At 40.0% G+C, this 20,414-nt stretch overlaps 1 protein-coding gene across 6 annotated transcripts in view; it reads right to left on the bottom strand.

Moving 5' to 3' along the window:
• The window catches only part of CEP57L1 (centrosomal protein 57 like 1), a 55,206-nt gene that overhangs the window by 8,871 nt on the left and 25,921 nt on the right, over nucleotides 1–20,414 (bottom strand). For 5 of the 6 annotated variants that reach the window (XM_088460460.1, XM_088460462.1, XM_088460463.1 and 2 more), the window contains 6 exons: nucleotides 16,212–16,392; nucleotides 7,269–7,430; nucleotides 4,554–4,675; nucleotides 2,094–2,192; nucleotides 1,931–2,008; nucleotides 53–145 (listed from right to left, as the gene is read on the bottom strand). In XM_088460460.1, coding sequence (XP_088316586.1) covers nucleotides 53–145; nucleotides 1,931–2,008; nucleotides 2,094–2,192; nucleotides 4,554–4,675; nucleotides 7,269–7,430; nucleotides 16,212–16,383 — 726 coding nt within the window. In that variant the 5' untranslated portion in view covers nucleotides 16,384–16,392. Of the gene's footprint in view, nucleotides 1–52; nucleotides 146–1,930; nucleotides 2,009–2,093; nucleotides 2,193–4,553; nucleotides 4,676–7,268; nucleotides 7,431–16,206; nucleotides 16,393–20,414 lie in introns of those variants that run through there. The other variant, XM_088460465.1, reaches the window with a different exon arrangement.

Below are 20,414 nucleotides of genomic sequence, written 5' to 3'. Positions count from 1 at the left end.
AAACTATATTTAAATACTTATTCAGGTTAGAACCTTTTCTATATTTAATTACCTGCATTTGTGTCTTTTTCTTTACCTTCTTTTGAGAAGCATTTTCTGCAGATGCCGACAATAATATTCTATTCACTTCAAGCCCAGTCTCAAGCTATAAAACAGTAAGTCACCATTGTAATTAAACAAATCATACATTCTTGTTATAGAATGCAGAAGCTTAAAAAGATATGTATACAGCGTGGCAGTATTAGCTTTCTCAAAGTACATGCGTTTATGGCTTATTAGGCATTTCATACACAACATTCAGCTATTTGGGGTGTTTAGGAAGAAAGAAGACATTACCCACAATTATACAGTGAGCAAATGAAATGCAAATCGGTTTACCAATCATGACCCTCTCTCTGTCAGGCATTCATGTTCAAGGCTACAGCAATTCAGATAAGGCTTTCTTTTGGATCATACTCAAGTGGATATTGTTTTCATTTAGGGGCATTATGTGAGGGATTTCATTAAAGGCACTTTTTATTTCTTTTTTAAATTCTTTCCTTAGCTGCTTACACAAAATTCAGCACACAAAATATACCTATTACTTTATAATTCTAATGCAAACAGTGATGTCACATGTGTACTTTATTGAGGGGTTTGGTTTGTGGATTCTTATTTAATATTTTTAACGAATATTGAAAGGAAAGTCACATAACATGTTCTAGACATCCAGCTATATGATATACAATGATATTACTGATTGCAGTAGTGATACGGTCTAGTTAATCAACTTAGGGTGTATCACTGAGAAAACTTTACTTACCACCTATAATAACTAATTCAAATCAAACCAATGTGTTTCATTTTATTTAGTTTAGAAAAGAGACATTTATATAATCAATATAAAGAAAATATATGATTTGTGTATCATACGGTATTGCACTATGTCTCTTTAATTTCTTCTTTGAGGAAAACATTAAGGAAAAAGGTCTTTTTGGGACCCCCCATTCTGAAAAACTAAGATGATAAGGGGATAAAGGGAAACGGCTGAAAAAAGAATTCTCTTAAATATAAAGGAGTGTTGGATGGACTTATCCTTTCATTTAATGTAAGAGACTGAGCTCTCTGTAAGTGTGTGAATTATTGACAGCGCCTGAGTGGGACTCTTATATCATATATTATATATATTTTCTTTTGTATTGACAAGGAATTGATAAGGAGTCTCTGGAGTCCGTGCTTGGCTGCAGTCTCTGCGCAGGCTCAGAACCTATATTTATATCTATTTATATAATCAAGTCAGAGCCATGATTATAGTGGCACACATCTGGGAACAGGTACAATCTGGGTACACACTATACAATATGTTGTGCCATCATGGTACCAGCGACCACTCTGCATGACCACTGTGTAGTGTGTACTCCCAAGCTGTTGTTTACATACATCATATCACATCATGCTGTACATCAGATGGGACATTGCGATATACGATGCAGTGAGTTAACAGTCCCGGTACATGATAGATCTTATCCCCATACAGCGGATCGTGTAGTGTGTATACAGACACAACATCTCGTTGTATCAGATCGGATCATCACGTCTTTCAAGTGTGTACTCAGTTATTACCCCTCTCACTGTTCAAAGTTAACAGAGAATAATCCGGAGAAAAAAAAAAAAAAAAAAAAGACTAAATGGATCGAATAGCTGCTAGAGGTGATTTAACTGAGTGCAAGTGTTTTCGCATTCATTAAATAAGGATATGTTAGGGTTTCTACTTTAATACTTTATTATGATGTTCATTTTTAATCTTACTATGTTGGGGGTAATTGGAAGATGAATGTGTGGTTCACAAACAAATAAATATCCTAAGATTTTAATAACTTGCATTTCCTAATTCACCAATCTATTGTGTTTTGATAACAAAAGCATTACAAAATAAACATAAATTAATTACCTGGATTGCCTTCTCTTGCATTAATTTACGTTGCTGTTCCTCTACATATAACTTTTCCTCCAGTTGACCAATTTTGCTCTAAAATAGAAGAAAATATCTTGTGCATCACTCAGTGCATTCCAGGAACTACAAAGGGGACACGTGACGTCTGTGTGGGTCTCACCTCTGCAATCTCCTGAGTAGCAGTGAGTCTCAGACATTCCTTCTCCAGCAAAGAAAGTTTTTCTAACTTGTCCTGTATATTGTCTTGCTGGAGCAGGGTCTATAAATATATTAGAACCATAAAAAGTTTATATAGTTTTTCATCTCTGCAGAGCAAATTTTAGAGTGGTCAGAAAATGGTTACAAGTACAAAGGTTTCACTGCTTTTATTATGGAACTAATAACCTTGATACACGGATAGTAAATGAACCGCAGCATTAGAACAAAATCAGTTTATGCCTTGCATGTAGGTTAGTCTGGATTCAAAACTAAATTTTTCATTATAAAATGTTGATTTCAAAATCTATTAAAAGACTGATTTTGTTCGGAAGTTGAAATAGCTATAAAATAGGGCATTTTAAAAAAAAAAAAAAAATGGAAAAAGTCCAGCCAATCAAAGCAATTTTTACATGTAAGCATAGCAGGTATTGTCTGAAAACAATACTGCTGTAGTACTATTGCAGAGTGCCTGGGCTGGCAGGACATGCAGGTGCTTGTAGTTACAGTCCCAGCAAGCCCAGACTTAATTAAGCACTTGCCTGGCATGGTCAAATCAGATGCGACCACGCCAAGCTGGGCTGTCCTTTACATGGTCGCATCTGATGCAACAGTGTCAGTAAAGTTACCGTTGGCTGAAAGTAGCTAAACTTCGGGCAGCCGCCGGGCTCAGCCCACCTCACTGTTCCCACAGTTGCTTACTGCAAACTCCCCACAGTCCCCTTCTGCCGGCCGGGCTACAGCAGGGGCGATCCATAGCAGCCAGAGCTCTAGGAGCTCATGGCAGCCCAGGATGACTGTTTACGCCCACCCACCCAAACTGTGATAGACTATCCCAAAATAGATCGCTCACAGTCTCCTCCACGCTCCGTGATGCATCTCCTCACCTCACCCAGGCAGCACAGTGCCGCAGCACAGCCGGCTGCAACATGCAAAGAACCAGGCAGTGCCCCACAAGGAGCTATCTGGAGGGTTTCAGATAGGAGCTGGGGGCAGGAGCAGGAGCTGTGGGGTGACCTCCATCTCCCACTCCACCTACTTCAAGCAGCACGGCCAGAGGGTGCATGCAGTGAGTGCAGGGGAAATAACGACATGCCAGGCTCTGCTGTCATTGTGCTGCTGCTGCAGAGCTGATGAACAGGAGCATGGTTCAGCATCAGCTGATAATCAGGGGGTTCTGCAGCAGCATCACAGCTCCCCCATCCCCAGTCTCTGCATTCTACAGCCACCTAACCCCTTTCATCCCCAAGTCCCCCCAAATAAGAGATACATACACACAGAGCCGTAACTAGACTTTTTGGTGCCCTGTGCCAGAAAGAGCATTGGCGCCCTCCTAATTTTTCAAAGGGACATAATGCACCCAAAAAAGGGCCATGGCTTCATGGGGAAGGGCCAGGGAAAAGATAGGAGAGGCCAGGAGATGCTGGGGATGAAATAAGTGAGATGATAATAAACAGAAATTTAACAGGCCCAAACAGCGCCCCCTGACCTGTGGTGCCCTGTGCGATGGCACCGGCCGCACTACCCTAGCTACGGCTCTGCACACACACTCTCTCTGTGTAAGGGTTTTTTTTTTAAAACTGTATAAAAATTATTTCAAAAACATTTCCCCAAAATGGTAGATTTCGTTTTAATCCGTAGAAAGTTATTTAAACTCGATTCAGTATCATTTTGTTAACAAACAAGTATATTTGTTTAAACAATTAGTGAACTATGATTTATAAGCTATTATTTACATAATTTAATAAAAAAAAAAAAAAATTTTGGGGACATTTTTAGAATAAAATATTAGTCAGTTAAGAGGTTAAAAGATAATTTTCCCATTAACTTCAAAAATCTGTAGAAATGAATGGAAATGCTCAGTTATCTCACTAGCTCTCAGGCAATCCCTACTGACTGCAACAATTGAAATAATTTTTGGAGCTGTCCCACATCGACTTTGTAAACTGACTATAGGAAAATTCTACACTTCCCAATGCAGAAATTGAGGATACGGAGCTGTATGAAGAATATTTTTGGAAGGTTTGATAAAGTTGAAATGTACATGGTAATTTGCATTAGGTAAACTGAAAATCACCAGGCAAATCACTACAACGTAGTAGATTTTGTTGAAATAGATCAATAGCTCTCCCCTGGATATAAAATATCATATTTGTGACACTTCAGGTTACCGATATCATCGTCTGGGGGTGTAGAATCTTTAACTTGTACCATGAAGATGGTAGCACTACTGATGCAAACAGTAGATGATGGGTTCAAATGAATTAATATTGGAATCCAAACATGGACAAGGATTATTTTAATGTAATGAGCCATCACTCTCAACCGAAGAAAAAGCAAAGGACTTTCTCATCACTAACACACTGCTGTGTAACAGCCATATCTGTGTATGCACATGACAGTGGAAGGAATGATGCAGGAGTACCTGTTGCTCATGCACGGTTTTCTTTTCCATTTCTGCAGTCTGGACCATCTGCCTCATGTAGCTCAGCTGTTTCTCCAGAAGTGAGCAACGCTGCTGAGCATCATTCAGCTGGGTGATTACATCTAAAGCAACAAGGTGAAGGGATAATGAATGGTAAAGCACGTACTGCATGTATATTTCTCATGGCATCAGTAGGATGTAAGTATGGCAATTGTTGTCCAATGGGATCACAGTGCACTACATCTATCATAGGGGAATGTCAAAACGAGTCAAAAGGTAAGTTAATGCACTTATATAATGGTTAGAGAAAAGCCATGTACAGTGCCTTGCAAAAGTATTCACCCCCCTTTGCATTTTTCATGTTTTGCTGCCTCACAAACTGAAATTAAAAGGGATTGTTTGAAGGTGTGCATCATTTCATTCATAGAACATGCCTACAACTGTGACGTTGTGCTTTTTTTATATTGTGAATCAAACAACATTTAGGACAACATAACAGAAAACTTCAGCGTGCATAACGATTCACCCCCTTAAAGTCAGTACTTTGTCGAGCCACCTTTTGCGGCAATTACAGCTGCAGGTTGCTATGGAGAAGTCTCTATGATCTTGCCACATCTTGCCCCTGGGATTTTTGCCCATTCCTCAAGGCAAAACTGCTCCAGCTCCTTCATGTTGGATGGTTTCCGCTTGTGAAGAGCAATCTTCAAGTCTGACCACAGATTCCCAATTGGATTGAGATCTGGGCTTTGACTAGGCCATTCCAACACATTTAAATGTTTCCCCTTAAACCACTCGAGTGTTGCTTTAGCAGTATGCTTCGGGTCATTGTCCTGCTGGAAGGTGAACCTCAGGCCGCGTCTCAAATCACAGGCAGACTAAAAAAGGTTTTGCTCAAGAATATCCTTGTATTTAGCACCATCCATCTTATCCTCGACTCAAATCAGTTTCCCAGTCCCTGCTGCTGAAAAACATCCCCACAGCATGATGCTGCCACCACCATGTTTCACTGTGGGGATGGTGTTCTTGGGGTGATGGGATGTGTTGGGTTTGCACCAGACATAGCGTTTTCTTTGGTGGGCGAAAAGTAAAATTTTAGTCTCATCTGACCAGAGCACCTTCCTCCATACATTTGAGGAGTCGCCCACATGCCTCTTGGCAAACTCAAATCGTGTGTTCTTATTTTTATCACTAAGTAATGGCTTTTTTCTGGCCACTCTTCCATATAAGCCCAGCTCTATGGAGTGTACGGCTTATTGTGGTCACATGCACAGATACACCAGTCTCTGCTGTGGAACTCTGCAGCTCCTTCAGGGTTACTTTTGTGCTGCATCTCTGATTAATGCCCTCTTTGCCCGGTCTGAGTTTTGGTGGGCGGCCCTCTCTTGGCAGGTTTGTTGTGGTACCATGTTCTTTCCATTTGATGATGATTGATTTGATGGTGCTCCAGGGGATCATCAAAGATTTGGATATTTTTTTTTTTTTATAACCCAACTCAGAATTGTACTTCTCAACAACTTTTTGTCCCTGACTTGTTTGGAGAGCTCCTTGGTCTTCATGGTGTGATGCCTCTTGCTTAGTGGTGCTGCAGCCTCTGGGGCCTTTCAGAAAAGGTGCGTTTATACTGACAGATCATGTGACACTTTAGATTTCACACAGATGGACTTCATTTCACTAATTATGTGACTTCTGAAGGTAATTGGCTGTACGTACCAGAACTTTTGAGGGACTTCATAGCAAAGGGGTGATTACATATGCACATGCCAATTTTCAGAATTTTATTTATAAAGGTTATTTTTTATATATATATATTCACATTTCACTTCACCAAATTAGACTATTTTGTGCAGATCCATCACATAAAATTCATATTAAAAAATAAATAAATTACAGGTTGTACTGTAACAAAACAGGTAAAAAGCTAAGGGGGGTTAATACTTTTGCAAGGCACGGTATGTAACTATGACTTTTCCTGTACTAGTAAATAAATCCAGTATCTTTCTATACTTGTCTATGCTTTTAATTTGTTCATCCCATTGTTAAAATCCCAATTCATGCTACATCTGCAGATAGATGGTCACTGCAGCAGCATATTGTAAGTACCCATATTTAGGCACACAAATAGCTTTAAGATTTCTGTATGTGACTATTCATTGTTACTGAAGCTTTTGTTTTTCGATTTACAATGATATGGGCATAAACCGCTTTCTCTCACTTATAGGAGTTTGCAATTAATATTAATGCAGCCTTAAAATATTAAGGTCAAAGCCGCCACTAAGAAAATCTAGCTCATAGTGTGCAAGCAATACACAATGTGCTTATTGCCCAAGGCAAAACTATATTTAAGATTTATGTAACAAATGCGATTGGTTCTTCTAAGCAAGACTATAGATGTCTCAGCTCTCACTAGAGGACAAAATATCTAGGTATCTAGTTTTTTTGGTTTTTTTTGCATACCAGATACATGAAATCCTGTTTCAGAAGATTATACCAAAGGAAACAGATATATGATTATAACTGGAGTTTAGTAGTATCTATTGTGATTCCAGTCACCTTTAATGGATTTGGGCATCATTTAGAATTAGGAGCAGCTAGAAGGTGCCGTTGGGCATCATTTAGAATTAGGAGCAGCTAGAAGGTGCCGTTGTGCATCTTAGCCAAGTCATGTCCTTGTATTAGTAAATAAATAAATGTATATACGGAATAGGGAAGACTTACCAGTTTTCTGTCTTACATCTTCAGTCTTCTCTCTGTTAGACAGGTCCATCTTGTGTTCCATAGTCTCGTTGGACAAGGTTGTTATGCGGTTTTGAGCTTTAGACTTCTCAAGTTGTATCCGGGAAATTTTCTCTTGTAGAGTCTTCAGTGCAGAGACGAGAGCTATCGTGTTGAAATGTTTAGACAGTTTAATCTTCCAGTGCAAAAAGAAGCTGTGTAGCACATTATAAAAGGAAGACTTTAAAAAAAACTCATGGGTTTCCAGAATGACATTCAAAATTAAAAAAAAAGTCCTGTTGTGACTCGTACAGCTCATATATCCAACTTTGGGCACCTGAGATCCAACAAAATGGTCATCTTGCTCCAGGTGCAAAGGACCACATAACAACCCTAAATGGCTGCCTAGCTGAGCTTCAGGAGTGGATGAGTGCCAGTTGGCTGCAACTGAACCCTGCTAAAGATGTCCTGATTATAAGTCACAGGGACAGGGCTACAGCATAGAAAACCAACAGAACTAACGCTTGGGGGTTCAGAATTATAAAACACTGAACATGTGCAGAATCTTGGTGTGTCCTGGATAGTGGCCTGACACTTAAACATCAGGTATCAGCCACAATCAAATCCTCATTCTTTCCTCTGAGGAACATAGCCAGAATCAAGCACTTAATTCCCTCAGAAGATCTTCCTAAAGTCATACATGCATTTATATCATCACTCAGACTACTGCAACTACCTCAGTCTCCCAGCAAAAGAATTGCACCGCTTGCAGATAGTACAAAATGCAGCTGCCAGGCTATTAACCAACCAGCCCCGTTCCAGCCACATAACACCCACTCTCTACTCCCTTCACTGGCTGCCTGTCAGATGGCGAATTGTTTTCAAGATTGGCTTACTAACTTACAAAGCCCTACATGACCAGGGCCCAGGGTAGCTGAAGCAGCTTCTGATTCCGTCCCACTCGATTACTGCGATCCGTTGATGAAGGACTATTAATAGTACCTAGAATCTCCTGGAATTCATCTGGGGGTCGAGCTTTCAGTTTTGTGGCTCCAACCTTTTGGAACTCACTTCCCCGCACAGTTCGAGAGGCCTCCACTCTATAATTCTTCAAAATTGACTAGACTTACCTCTTCACCCAAGCATTTCACTAATCTCCCATGTTTAAGCTTATTTTGTACTGTAAATGTAAAGCACTTTAGAGTTCTCTAGGAGAAAAGCACTATATTAATAACATTATTATTATCTAAACTTTAACTCAAAGAAGTCCACAGGTGCTCCCACTATTGTGCATTAATACCAAACTTTCAGCACAACATTTCAGGAATCACAAATGCTTAAGTTGCATGAACAGACCAATGCCCAATTTGGCCAGACAGGTAGTAATTAAACTACTTGATACAGATGTGACAAAGTGGACCTCAAGCATGACTGGGGCCTATTAGTGTAATTAAAATAGGACTGAACCCAGAGGTTAATCGCGGTAATCTGGGTTCATCCTCCAGCTGAATTTAACAAAATTATCCCATCGATTTTAGATTATAATTGAGCATCATAATTGTTTTCATTGCAATACCATCTGTAATAAGGCAGCATGTGTGGCCACCATTATCCTTAGCAGCTAAATAATGAACAGTAACCAATTTCAATATATACTCAAAGTAGACCATATACCACACCCTACGTTTTCTTTTCTGGAAAAGGATGTGTGAGCTGAATATCTTGTACAAAATTAACTTGAAAAGAAAGAAGTGACTATCACATTCATTCAGAAAGGTTACTGTAGACATCAATGAGAGAGACTGGCCATTAGTGCTGGTAAATTAAATAAAGAAGGCCATTGTGCAAAAAAAAAAAAAACAACAACAAAAAACAAACAAACTTATGATGTGAGTAATTATAGGTTTATATTGCCTTGTAAAATGTCCTAAAGCACTGTACTGCTTTAATAACTGAAAATCAGGCTGTGTATAATGCAGCCAGTGTTCAATTAGATGAATGAGGAAAAGAAATACTGTAAATCATGTGACCACAGAAAATATATAGATGTATGCATAAAAAAGTATTGGAATGATGCTCATTGAACTACAGAAGAAAGGAGCATTCTTATGGATGCTTTATTGCCAAGGCTGACCACTCAGAAGAGGGAATGTTTAAATGAGAACATCACGGAAGAGGAGGTTGTTAAAGCATTTGAGACACATAAATTAAATAAATTGTCGGGTCCTGAAGGCCTCACTGCAAATTGCTATAAGATTTTGAAAGTGGACAGAATCCTCACCCTTACTAATTTATTTCAGCAAATGTATTCCCATAGCATTGCATATCCTCTCCTTAATGAGGCAATTACAATTTTTATACCCAAACTGGAAAAAGACACTTCCTTGTTGTCTTCATGGGTGTAGTAGGTATTAACGGCGGCAGCATGGCCGGCGGTTCAAATCCTGACAGCGGCAGCCCGGCAAGGTGAAAATCCTGATCGTCCTAAGGTAAGTATCACTAACCTAATTCTACCCCATAACCCTCCCTTAGGGGTACCTAACCCTAACCTCCCCCCCAAGTGCCTAAACCTAACCCCCCCTCCCCGCAGCCTAAACCTAACTCTCCCGGGGGGGTGCCTAACACCAAGTCCCCCCGGGAGCCCTAAAACCTAACCCTCCCCCCCGCGGCTGTCCGCGCCCGACTTACAATCGTTCGGTATGCCGGGCGTCGGTCTTCCGGCATATGGTTAATGACACAGGCGTAGAGTTTGACGCCTGTCATAAGTACCACGCCAGGATTAGAGAGTCGGGAAGCCGACAATCAGTATTTAGACAGTCTGCTTGCTGACTATATCCCGTCTTCCTGGAAACTTGTAGCGTTCCCGCTAGGCTGTTTTAGCGGGACGCATCACCCTGACAGATTTCAAAAGGGCAGAATGTGCCCTGCCCCTTTTTGTGGCGCCCCGTTAAAACAGCCTGCTGGGTGCAGTCGTGTCTCACGGGTGGAAAAAATAGCAGTGCAGCAGTCACAGCCAGTGAATATTTCTTCACTGACACAGGAGAACTTGGGGGCAGCCCAGCATGTCATAAGTGCCGGGCACGCCCCCAGAAGTAAAGAAAAGGCGGCGTGTCTCAAAGGCGCCAGAGTGCCCATTCTTTAGGTCCGGCGCTAGAGTGAACACTAACTTGGGATATTAATCATTGTGATTTTCAGCAACCACTCGAGGAGCCGTCGAGACCAGCATTTTGTAAGTGAGCAGGGGTAGTGGTGAAATACACAACGCTGCTGACAATGTACATTTATGATCAACTGTAATTGTTCCAATCAATCTAGCTACACAAGCTTTGTTGTCGAATTTATGGTTACATCCTGCCAATATTGTACAACCTGACATGCTTTGTATTATGTTTTTGTTTTAGCCCTGCAAACTACATTGTATGTACTGCATTACTCAACTGATTATACCATTTCCCAGTTACGCTGTTTTTTTCATTAAAGAACAATGAACAGGAACTAAAAAACACACACACACTTATATTTATACAGTCAGGTGCATAAATATTGGGACATTGACAGAATTTTCATATTTTGGCCTCTATTCTCCCCCACAATGGCTTTGAAATGAAACAAGATGTGCTTTAACTGCAGACTTTCAGATTTAATTTGAGGGCAATTACATCTAAATCAGGTGAACGGTGTAGGAATTACAACGGTTTCTATATGTGCCTCCCACTTTTTAAGGGGCCAAAAGTAATGGGACTATCAACTCAAAAGCTATTTCATGGACAGGTGTGGGCTATTCCCTCATTATTTCATTATCAATTAAGCAGGTAAAAGGTCTGGAGTTGATTCTAGGTGTGACATTTGCATTTGGAATCAGTTGCTGTCGACTCTCAATATGAGATCCAAAGAGCTGTCACTATCAGTGAAGCAAGCCATCATTAGGCTGAAAAATCAAAACAAACCCATCAGAGAGATAGCAAAAACATTAGGTGTGGCCAAATCAACTGTTTGGAACATTCTTAAAAATAAAGAACGCACCGGAGAGCTCAGCAACACCAAAAGACCCGGAATACCACGGAAAACTGTGGTGGATGACAGAAGAATTATTTCACTGGTGAAGAAAAAAACTCTCCAGGAGGTAGGTGTATATGTGTCAAAGTCAACAATCAAGAGAAGACTTCACAAGAGTGAATATAGAGGGTTCACCACATGATGTAAACCATTGGTGAGCCACAAAAACAGGAAGACCAGATTAGAGTTTGACAAACAACATCTAAAAAAGCCATTACAGTTCTGGAACAACATCCTATGGACAGATGAGACAAAGATCAACTTGTACCAGAGTGATGGGAAGAGAAGAATACGGAGAAGGAAAGGAACTGCTCATGATCCAAAACATACCACCTCATCAGTGAAGCATGGTGGTGGTAGTGTCATGGCGTGGGCATGTATGGCTGCCAAAGGAACTGGTTCCCTTGTATTTATTGATGATGTGACTGCTGACAAAAGCAGCAGAATGAATTCTGAAGTGTTTCGGGCAATATTATATGCTCATATTCAGTCAAATGCTTCAGAACTCATTGGACAACACTTCACTGCGCAGATGGACAATGACCCGAAGCATACTGCAAAAGCAACCAAAGAGTTTTTTAAGGCTAAAAAGTGGAATGTTATGCAATGCCAAGTCAATCCCCTGACCTGAATCCGATTGAGCATGCATTTCACTTGATGAAGACAAAACTGAAGGGAAAATGCCCCAAGAACAAGCAGGAACTGAAGACATTTGCAGTAGAGGTCTGGCAGAGCATCACCAGGGATGAAACCCAGCGTCTGGTGATGTCTATGCGTTCCAGACTTCAGGCTGTAATTGCCTGCAAAGGATTTGCAACAAAGTATTAAAAAGTGAAAGTTAGATATAGGATTGTTTAGTTTGTCCCATTACTTTTGGCCCCTTAAAAAGTGGGAGGCACATATAGAAACCGTTTTAATTCCTACACCGTTCACCTGATTTGGATGTAATTACCCTCAAATTAAATCTGAAAGTCTGCAGTTAAAGCACATCTTCTTTGTTTCATTTCAAAGTCATTGTGGTGGTGAATAGAGGCCAAAATATGAAAATTCTGTCAATGTCCCAATATTTATGGACCTGACTAAGTGCAAGTGGGGAGTATATTGAGGGGGACAGACATTAAATCTTTATTTATTGGTATTACAAATTTAATCAGTCTCGTTATTTAATAGACATACCGTGTACTATATATATATATATATATATAATAAAAAATATCATACATACTCGGCACTCACATGCTTTTCAAACTGCAACTCCTTTGAACATAGGGATTGTTGGTTCCAAAATATTGCAATAATTTGTTAAGCTGGCCACCGCTTCACGGTCATTCCCATCTAGCCAGTCCCTACACTGATTCTCAGATAAATGAACTTGATCTGCCATCTTGGCCTCAAGCTTGCATACATTTTAAACAGAAAACTGGGTCCTGCCTTAAAGAGACAGGACCACACCCAGGGCTATCAGTTAATAAGCACCTGGAAAAAGACAAACTTTTTTCTTTTTCCAGGTGCTTATTAACTGATAGCCCTGGGTGTGGTCCTGTCTCTTTAAGGCAGGACCCAGTTTTCTGTTTAAAATGTATGCAAGCTTGAGGCCAAGATGGCAGATCAAGTTCATTTATCTGAGAATCAGTGTAGGGACTGGCTAGATGGGAATGACCGTGAAGCGGTGGCTAGCTTAACAAATTATTGCAATATTTTGGAACCAACATTCCCTATGTACAAAGGAGTTGCAGTTTGAAAAGCATGTGAGTGCCGAGTTTGTATGATATTTTTTATGTAGATGGTGTGGTCACATACCAAGGGCACCCCAGATGGTCGAGTGCCGTGGATTGAGCCTGTCGTGTGTATATATATATGTGTGTATATATATATATATATATATATATATATATGCACACACACACATATACATATACATACATAGAGCACCATTTAGATTTCTGTTTTCACACAAATTACCATTTACAAAAATTGGGGGGGGGGGGGGAACCACCTTTTTACTAGGAAAGGGCAGCAGAGTTTCAAGAACAGGAAGCACAGTCAGGAACCCTCACCACCCTACAGTTTATTTTACACATGCCGCCGCCTCTGCTTGATAATGCACTCCTGATGTCAGCATGGTCGACAGGGCACTCTATTCGCAATAATTTTGAACTTCGTGCATCATAAGCTGGGTACACATCTAAAGAATTTCTGTCCAACCAGTTGATTGGTTGGAATGAAAATCTGGTAACGTATGGGAGTAACTGATGATCAGCAATTTACTCCTAAATGCCAGAAAACAGATGAAAATGGTCGTCAGACAAGTTTGTTAAATGTTTGATCTAAATAATTTGTTCAAACGACAGTTTTTGTCCATTTTCCGGCGTTTGGGAGCAAATTGCTGATTATCATTTGCTTTCATACCAACCAATCAACTAGTTGGATGGTTGGACAGAAAATCTTTAGGTGTGTACCCAGCCCAACTCCTTACATTTCGCTCTTCTGGGTAATAATTTTCAAAATGGATCTGCCGCACATCCAATTAGAATGTGGGGGGTCTCAGAGATTATGCATGGTCAGACACCTTACTAACACTACGCACAAGTGCCTCCTGATGTTCGCACAGGCACATACCAGTTATGACTTTCTTCAGACTTGTGACCTAGCATTCTTACAGCCGCAACATACTACTAGTAATGTTATATCTGTCCTGTCTCCCTTGGACAGGGACAACCAATTGGATGATGCTTTTCAGTCCGCTGGATATTTAGGTAAAGCTATAGTCAATTTTTATCTTATATTGAGGATTCCTTACTTTACGGGAACATTTTTTACAGGCATTACTGTGGCAGACACACTTCCTAATCTGAAGTAGATATCATACGCACTTCAATATTCCCTCCAAAACCATTTCTGCCACCACTTACAGAGAAAAGTTCTATAGACTGTTTTCTAGAGCAGTTTTATTGGGCAGCACAGACGGTAAAAATGGTTAGCATTACTGCCTCACTGCACTGAGGACGTGGGTTAAATTCCTGCTTCGGTCCTAACTGTGGAGTTTGTATATTCTCCCTTGGGTGCTCCAGTTTTCTCCCACAATCCAAAAATATACTGGTAGGTTAATTGGATCCCAACAAAAATTAACCCTAGCGTGTATGTGTGGGATTATGTGAGAGGGAATATAGATTGTAAGCTCCACTGGGACACGGACTAATGTGACTGGCCAAATATGCTCTGCAAAGCGCTGCAGAACATGTGTGCGCTATATAAATAACTGGTAATAAATAATAGAGGCCACCTCTCCAATCGTTGCCACCTTATTGGCATCGCAAATTCTTCAGCATGCCCAAAGTGTGCCCAGCCAGGAGCATCCTTATTCCATTGCCTATGGAACTGTGGTGTTGGATCACTCTTAAACAATCTGCATTAGCGGACTATGGGCCTGATTCAGAGCCGCTCGTAAGCAGCCGCTCGTTCGCTCTGAGCGATGTTCGCACAACTGCGCATGCGTATGGGTCGTAATGCGCATGCGCAAACCAGTCATTGCGGTCGGAAATCGTGCGCTCGCAAAACAGCGAGGGGCTGCTTATTTGTTTGACAGAATGTACCGTTTGTGGGTGGTAACAGGGGAAGGTGCTTGAAAATGGGGGAGTGGAGATCCGAACGCAGGCGTGCCTAACGGTCAAAAGGGCGTTTAATGGGAGTGCATAATTAGTAAAGGAGCATCATCAACCATGTCACTTGGTTGTCTTTTAGCCTGAACTGCTCGCAGTAATAGCGGTAAGAAAAACCTACCACAAGCACTGCGAGCAGTTCAGATGCCTTTCAATGTTCCCGATTAATCTAATAAATACCGGAAATGACGTGTGATGCGAACGGCAAAGGGGTGTCTTTACAAAATAGCGAGCGCATTTCTCGTTCGCTCGCTCAGACATAGAGGCGTCAACAAACCGCAAAGAGCGAGCGCTCAATTTAAATAGCCGGCCCCTTTTTTGGAATGACTGTCCGCAAATAGCGTCAGGCTCTGAATCAGGCCCTATTAATGCTGTCTGCTGTGACTAAAAAATTTATTCTCCAACAGTGGATTCAGCCCACCCTTCCTTCTCAGTCTATGGTTAAAGAAAAATTATTTTATGTGGGTTTAGTCCTCCCTTCACAAGAAAAAAAAAAAAAATAAGCAGAGAATTTTTTTCTCAATGTGGGAAAACTTTGACACTCTGCATGTTGACCATAAAAGACCAATACAGCACTATTTTAAAATCAACAATATGGTATGAAACCAGTATACTCATACAAGACCCCCCCACCCAATTATCTATTCACTTGATGGGTGATGGTGGTATTTGGCCTGGGAGTACATGACTCACCCTTCATCTCCCTTTATTCTTCCACCTCTCGTCTTTTTCTTTCTATTTTTATTTATATTGAAATTATTTTATTTCAAAATGTTTACACTAGAAAAGAAAAAAAGATAAGATATAATGCTACAGCTTGTATTTTTATATATAACTGTGACCTAGACTATTATCTGGTAAATCTGATGTAGCGGGATGACATGTCATGCACAGGCATCGGATGGTGCCAATTGCCATGCAGACCTGTATTTCCACAACATGTTACAGTATAAATCTGTACTTTTTAATGTGTATTATCTTTTGTACTTTCTAAAGCCATGTTCAAATTGTAACGAAGGCAAAAATGTCAAGCATGTGTACAATATTCTCGATTTCAATAAACATTTAAATAAAAAAAAAGGATTATTCACTTAAAAACAGTAGTTTTCATGATATCCCACTAATTGTTGCAGCACCCCAGGCTGCTAGGAAGGGAATTAAGTACTTTCTCATTTACAAAACATAGAAGTTTGTCTTGGGTGAGTTCAAGTAGAAAATGTTCTTACCTTACCTTTACTATTTGGAGCTTGCAGAACATCATAGCAATTAGGATTTTGGTCTTTAGAAGATGAAGATGATTTTCTTGAAGACAATTTCTTGGATTCAAGTAGGTCAGCTATGGGAATGGTATCAGGGGGCTGACAAAAACTTGCCAGGTAACTATCCTTCAATACAGAGTCCATTTTATGATGCTGCAAACAGAACACAAACTCTGTATTACAATCAACACATCAAATAAAATGTCTGTAGGGTCAAACTAAATTTTAACATAACAGCTTTATATAAAAAGAGAAAGAAAATCTATTATAAAACTAGATATTAACAAAACCAAGACTGGATTCAGCTTTAACTCCAAAAGTAAAGAATTTATGCTTTTATCATGAGAAATCAGATTTGTTTACTTTGTGGGTAACTAAACCTTAATCTGTTGGTTGAATTAAGTAATCTAAAGGTTCTTCTGTAACTTTCACATCAATTCTAATTAAGAATAAAAAATAATTAAAAAAATCAGGAGTAAATACATAAAATACCAGCAAACAATAGTTGCACTGCCTCTGCATATTGTGGCTGCACAACTAACGCGGATGGATTCATACTGCATTATGTTCAAGATTTGTACATGCTATATTAGAGAGGAGTTGGGAAGGAGCAAAACAAGTGTTTAATAACATGGTTGTACATGTATATGATGTATATCCAATTTAAACAAGGTGCATATTCTACTGGCGCAGATCGTGATAGTTTCAGCTTTATACACTTTTTCAGTTAACACATTTGCTTGTGATTTGGGGCGCAATTGTGTCCAACGGTAGCATCAGCTACTAAGATAGATACTTTGTGATACGACTAATTTATGCTATAGTCACTTTTCTTTTTTACATGCCAGTGAGAGACTGGGCAGTCATGAATATTTACTGGACTCAATATATGCCAACTGTCCATGCAGGGACGGCTCTAGGGGTATTCGACCAGTGCGGTCGAACAGGGGCGCCACTCCATAGAGGCGCAGTCCTCCCATCCGTCCTGATCTCAGCAGGACAGTCTCGTTTATAGGGCACTGTCCCGCTGTTCCACCCGCAGGTGGGAGGTTGGGTACAATCAGGCACAGCCGCAGCTCTGCTAAGCAAAGCAGAGCAGAGAGCAGCGGTGCTGGTGAAGCTGAATGGATTCCACGCGCAGCATCCATTCAGAGCAGGAAAACGGCTGGATGCAGCCCAGCTGCTGCCGGATTGCTGGGCTCGCCCCCAGCATGACGTAAAACAGGAGGCGTGCCATTCAGTCACGCCCCCGAATGGAGTAATCTAGGGGGCGTGGTTTACAGGCATTAGGCCACATGTGGCTACGCTGGTTGAGCGCAAAACAATGGTCGCACAAGCTGCTCCACCTGGAGCCAGTCCTGTGTCCATTTACTGTGACATCTTATTTATTTATTTATTTATTAACAGTTTCTTATGTAGTGCAGCATATTCGGTTGCGCTTTACAATTGGAATCATTTATTAAACAAAACTGGGTAATAACAGACTGATATACAGGTAGGAAGGCCCTGCTCGCAAGCTTACAATCTATAGGGAAATAGGCATTGGATACACAAGGATAGGTGCTATATATTGCAATGTGGTCCAGCCAGACTGCAGAGTTTCTTGGTGGGCTGCATGATCCAGTCACACAGGAATCATCTGGCTGTGACCTTGCAATTCATTGGCTCTGAATTATCATGAGAGTTCAGAGTCACAGGAATGACCACATTAATCAACAGGTAATTTAAATAATGTCAAAGGGATTTGCACAGAGAGGGTGTATCACAGCATTATAGTATGTTTTATATGTTAACTGTAAACTGCAAGTAGAAAATTATTCAAGCAGTATTTAAAAAAAAAATAAAAAATTCTTGACTGGTACATTTTTAACCTATAAAAACTTGTACTATACATTACGCAAAGGTTTCTAGCCTTTTGCAGAGTGGACTTAATTTGTTAACATGAAATCACATAGAAATATAATTGTAATATACATAAAGATCATTAAATAAAAAAAGAGAGACATGAAAGGAAATAGCGCAATGATATCTGTTATGCACTATTAGTCCATAAACTAAATTAGGACAGGTAAGATATAGTAGAGATTCTGTAACAACACGTCCCAAATAGAAAATGCCTGTAATGGTTATTGCCAGAATATTCTGAGTATTTAGCAGTTACTTACAGCAGATAGTATCCAATGTTCTCCAGGAGCATGGCAGCAATAGGAATCCTAAAGAATATTTAGGGGTTTATTTACGAAGCGTCAGGTTGTAAAACCTGATCGTGTTTATTCCAGATATTTAAGAAAGCAGTGCTTTTACAATTTGACGCTTCATAAATAAACCCTCTAATCTCAGTTGGTGGCACGTGGGTGAACAACAATAACTTGCAAGAACACTGCAGCCAAAAAGAATAGCTGCCTATAATGGGAGCACAGTATCCGGCTGAAGTTTCTTTAGGGCAAAGTGAAAGATTCGGACCTTTCTATGCAGTAAATAGCACACATAGGGGTCCATTTACTAAGCAGTGTTAGGAGACAGAGTGAAAAGTGATAAGGTGCCAGTCAATCAGCTCCCAACTGTTATCTCACAAGCTGTGACAGTTGGGAGCTGATTGGCTGGCACCTTATCACTGAGTTATCACTTTTCACTCTGTCTCCTAACACTGCTTATTAAATAGACCCCCAACTGACGTAGTGATAAACAGATTAAGCAGCTCTACATGCACTAACACAACTGACAAAACTTGTCTCTAAATATTGGACTTTGTAAAAGATGTTTGATCAGTGCTCTACACATAGTTATGCTTCCTTGGCTCCTCATTGATCACTTTTTACAACCTCAAGTTCACCCCCTTAGATGCCACAGATTTGATGAAAGATGTTGTGTAGGTACACCCATGGCTTCCAAACTGTTGATTTTCTCTCCATGGATAGTATGATATCTTGGGACAATGATTTTTTTTGCATGCTATTCAGTTTATTTTTTTATTTGATGAGGAATTTTTTCTTACAGGTCCTTGGTACCTCCATGGGGACCAGCTTTATTCTGAGTTATTCAAACTTCTAGAGAGGCTATTTTGAATAACATCGTTCACAGACATATTGTCTGTACACACCCGCAGATGCACTATGCAATTGGTCATTCGTCGGCTGTATGAACTACAATTAGCATAGTGTGTACCCAGCATTAAGAACATTTTAAAATTTACCAACTGCAAAAGTGTTTATGTATATCCAAGCTACAGTGCCATGTAGACTGCAGTATACGGGTTGAACTACAAGACCAGGTATTTGGAATATTCAAAATTAGGTAGAAAGCCACAGTATTCATAAGCATTTCAAAGCATTCCACAATAGTGAACCAGTGAGACTCTTGGTTTGTTGGCTTGAACATATCTCCAAGACCCTTAATGGAGGAGGTGGGGGATATCTGCTTAGCTCCGACTGACTGTTATTGGTGAGCGCCTATTTAGTCAGTGAGCAGTTGTAAAAAGATGTCCTTTAGCCGCATGGTTAATATTTAAATAAGATTTGAGCTTATTCATTGACCCCAGGTAATTGATAGGATTAACTAACAAACTAGATGTTAGTCCTATTTCATGTGGAGGTACTCCCTATGAACACATGTAGAGGTCAGCAAAGTGTTCTAGTACTGTCTCCAATTAATTTATGTTTTAGGAAGCAAATAAAGTATTGGTTATTGTTTTATTCAGTTGTTTTATATTTTTTTATTATTGTATTTTATTTTCTATGAGCATGGGTGAAGCTAGGTTTTCTTGTCACCCAGCACGCAGACTCGCCCAGCAGTGTCACAGTGACCTCCATACAATACAGAGAGCCTGTGGTCAATATATAATACAAAGAGTAGCTGTGACCACCATAATCTATCCTAGTATAAAATAAAGTCGTCCCTGGTAGGAGTCTGTTTGTTCGGGCTAATCTCGAGAACCATTGGACTGATTTTGATGCAGATATTTTCTTTAACTGTGCAACTTGTACTGATAAATTAATGCCTATTGGTAGGTTTTAGATCAGATTTGCACCATTATGTGGCGTAAGAATATAACCCACTGTGTGTCAAAACTTGTTGCATAGTATCATGTTTTATCAAAGAAATAAATAAAAAAAATAATAAAAAAAAATGGTTGATATATGATCATGTAAATTTAGTAACATTTGCTTCTAATTCAA

Source organism: Taudactylus pleione, unplaced genomic scaffold, assembly GCF_031769625.1.
Source record: "Taudactylus pleione unplaced genomic scaffold, aTauple2 ptg000046l, whole genome shotgun sequence".
NCBI classification, from domain to species: Eukaryota; Metazoa; Chordata; class Amphibia; order Anura; family Myobatrachidae; genus Taudactylus; species Taudactylus pleione.
Note: the sequence above shows the minus strand (reverse complement) of the source record. Positions and strands in the feature narration are given on the sequence as shown.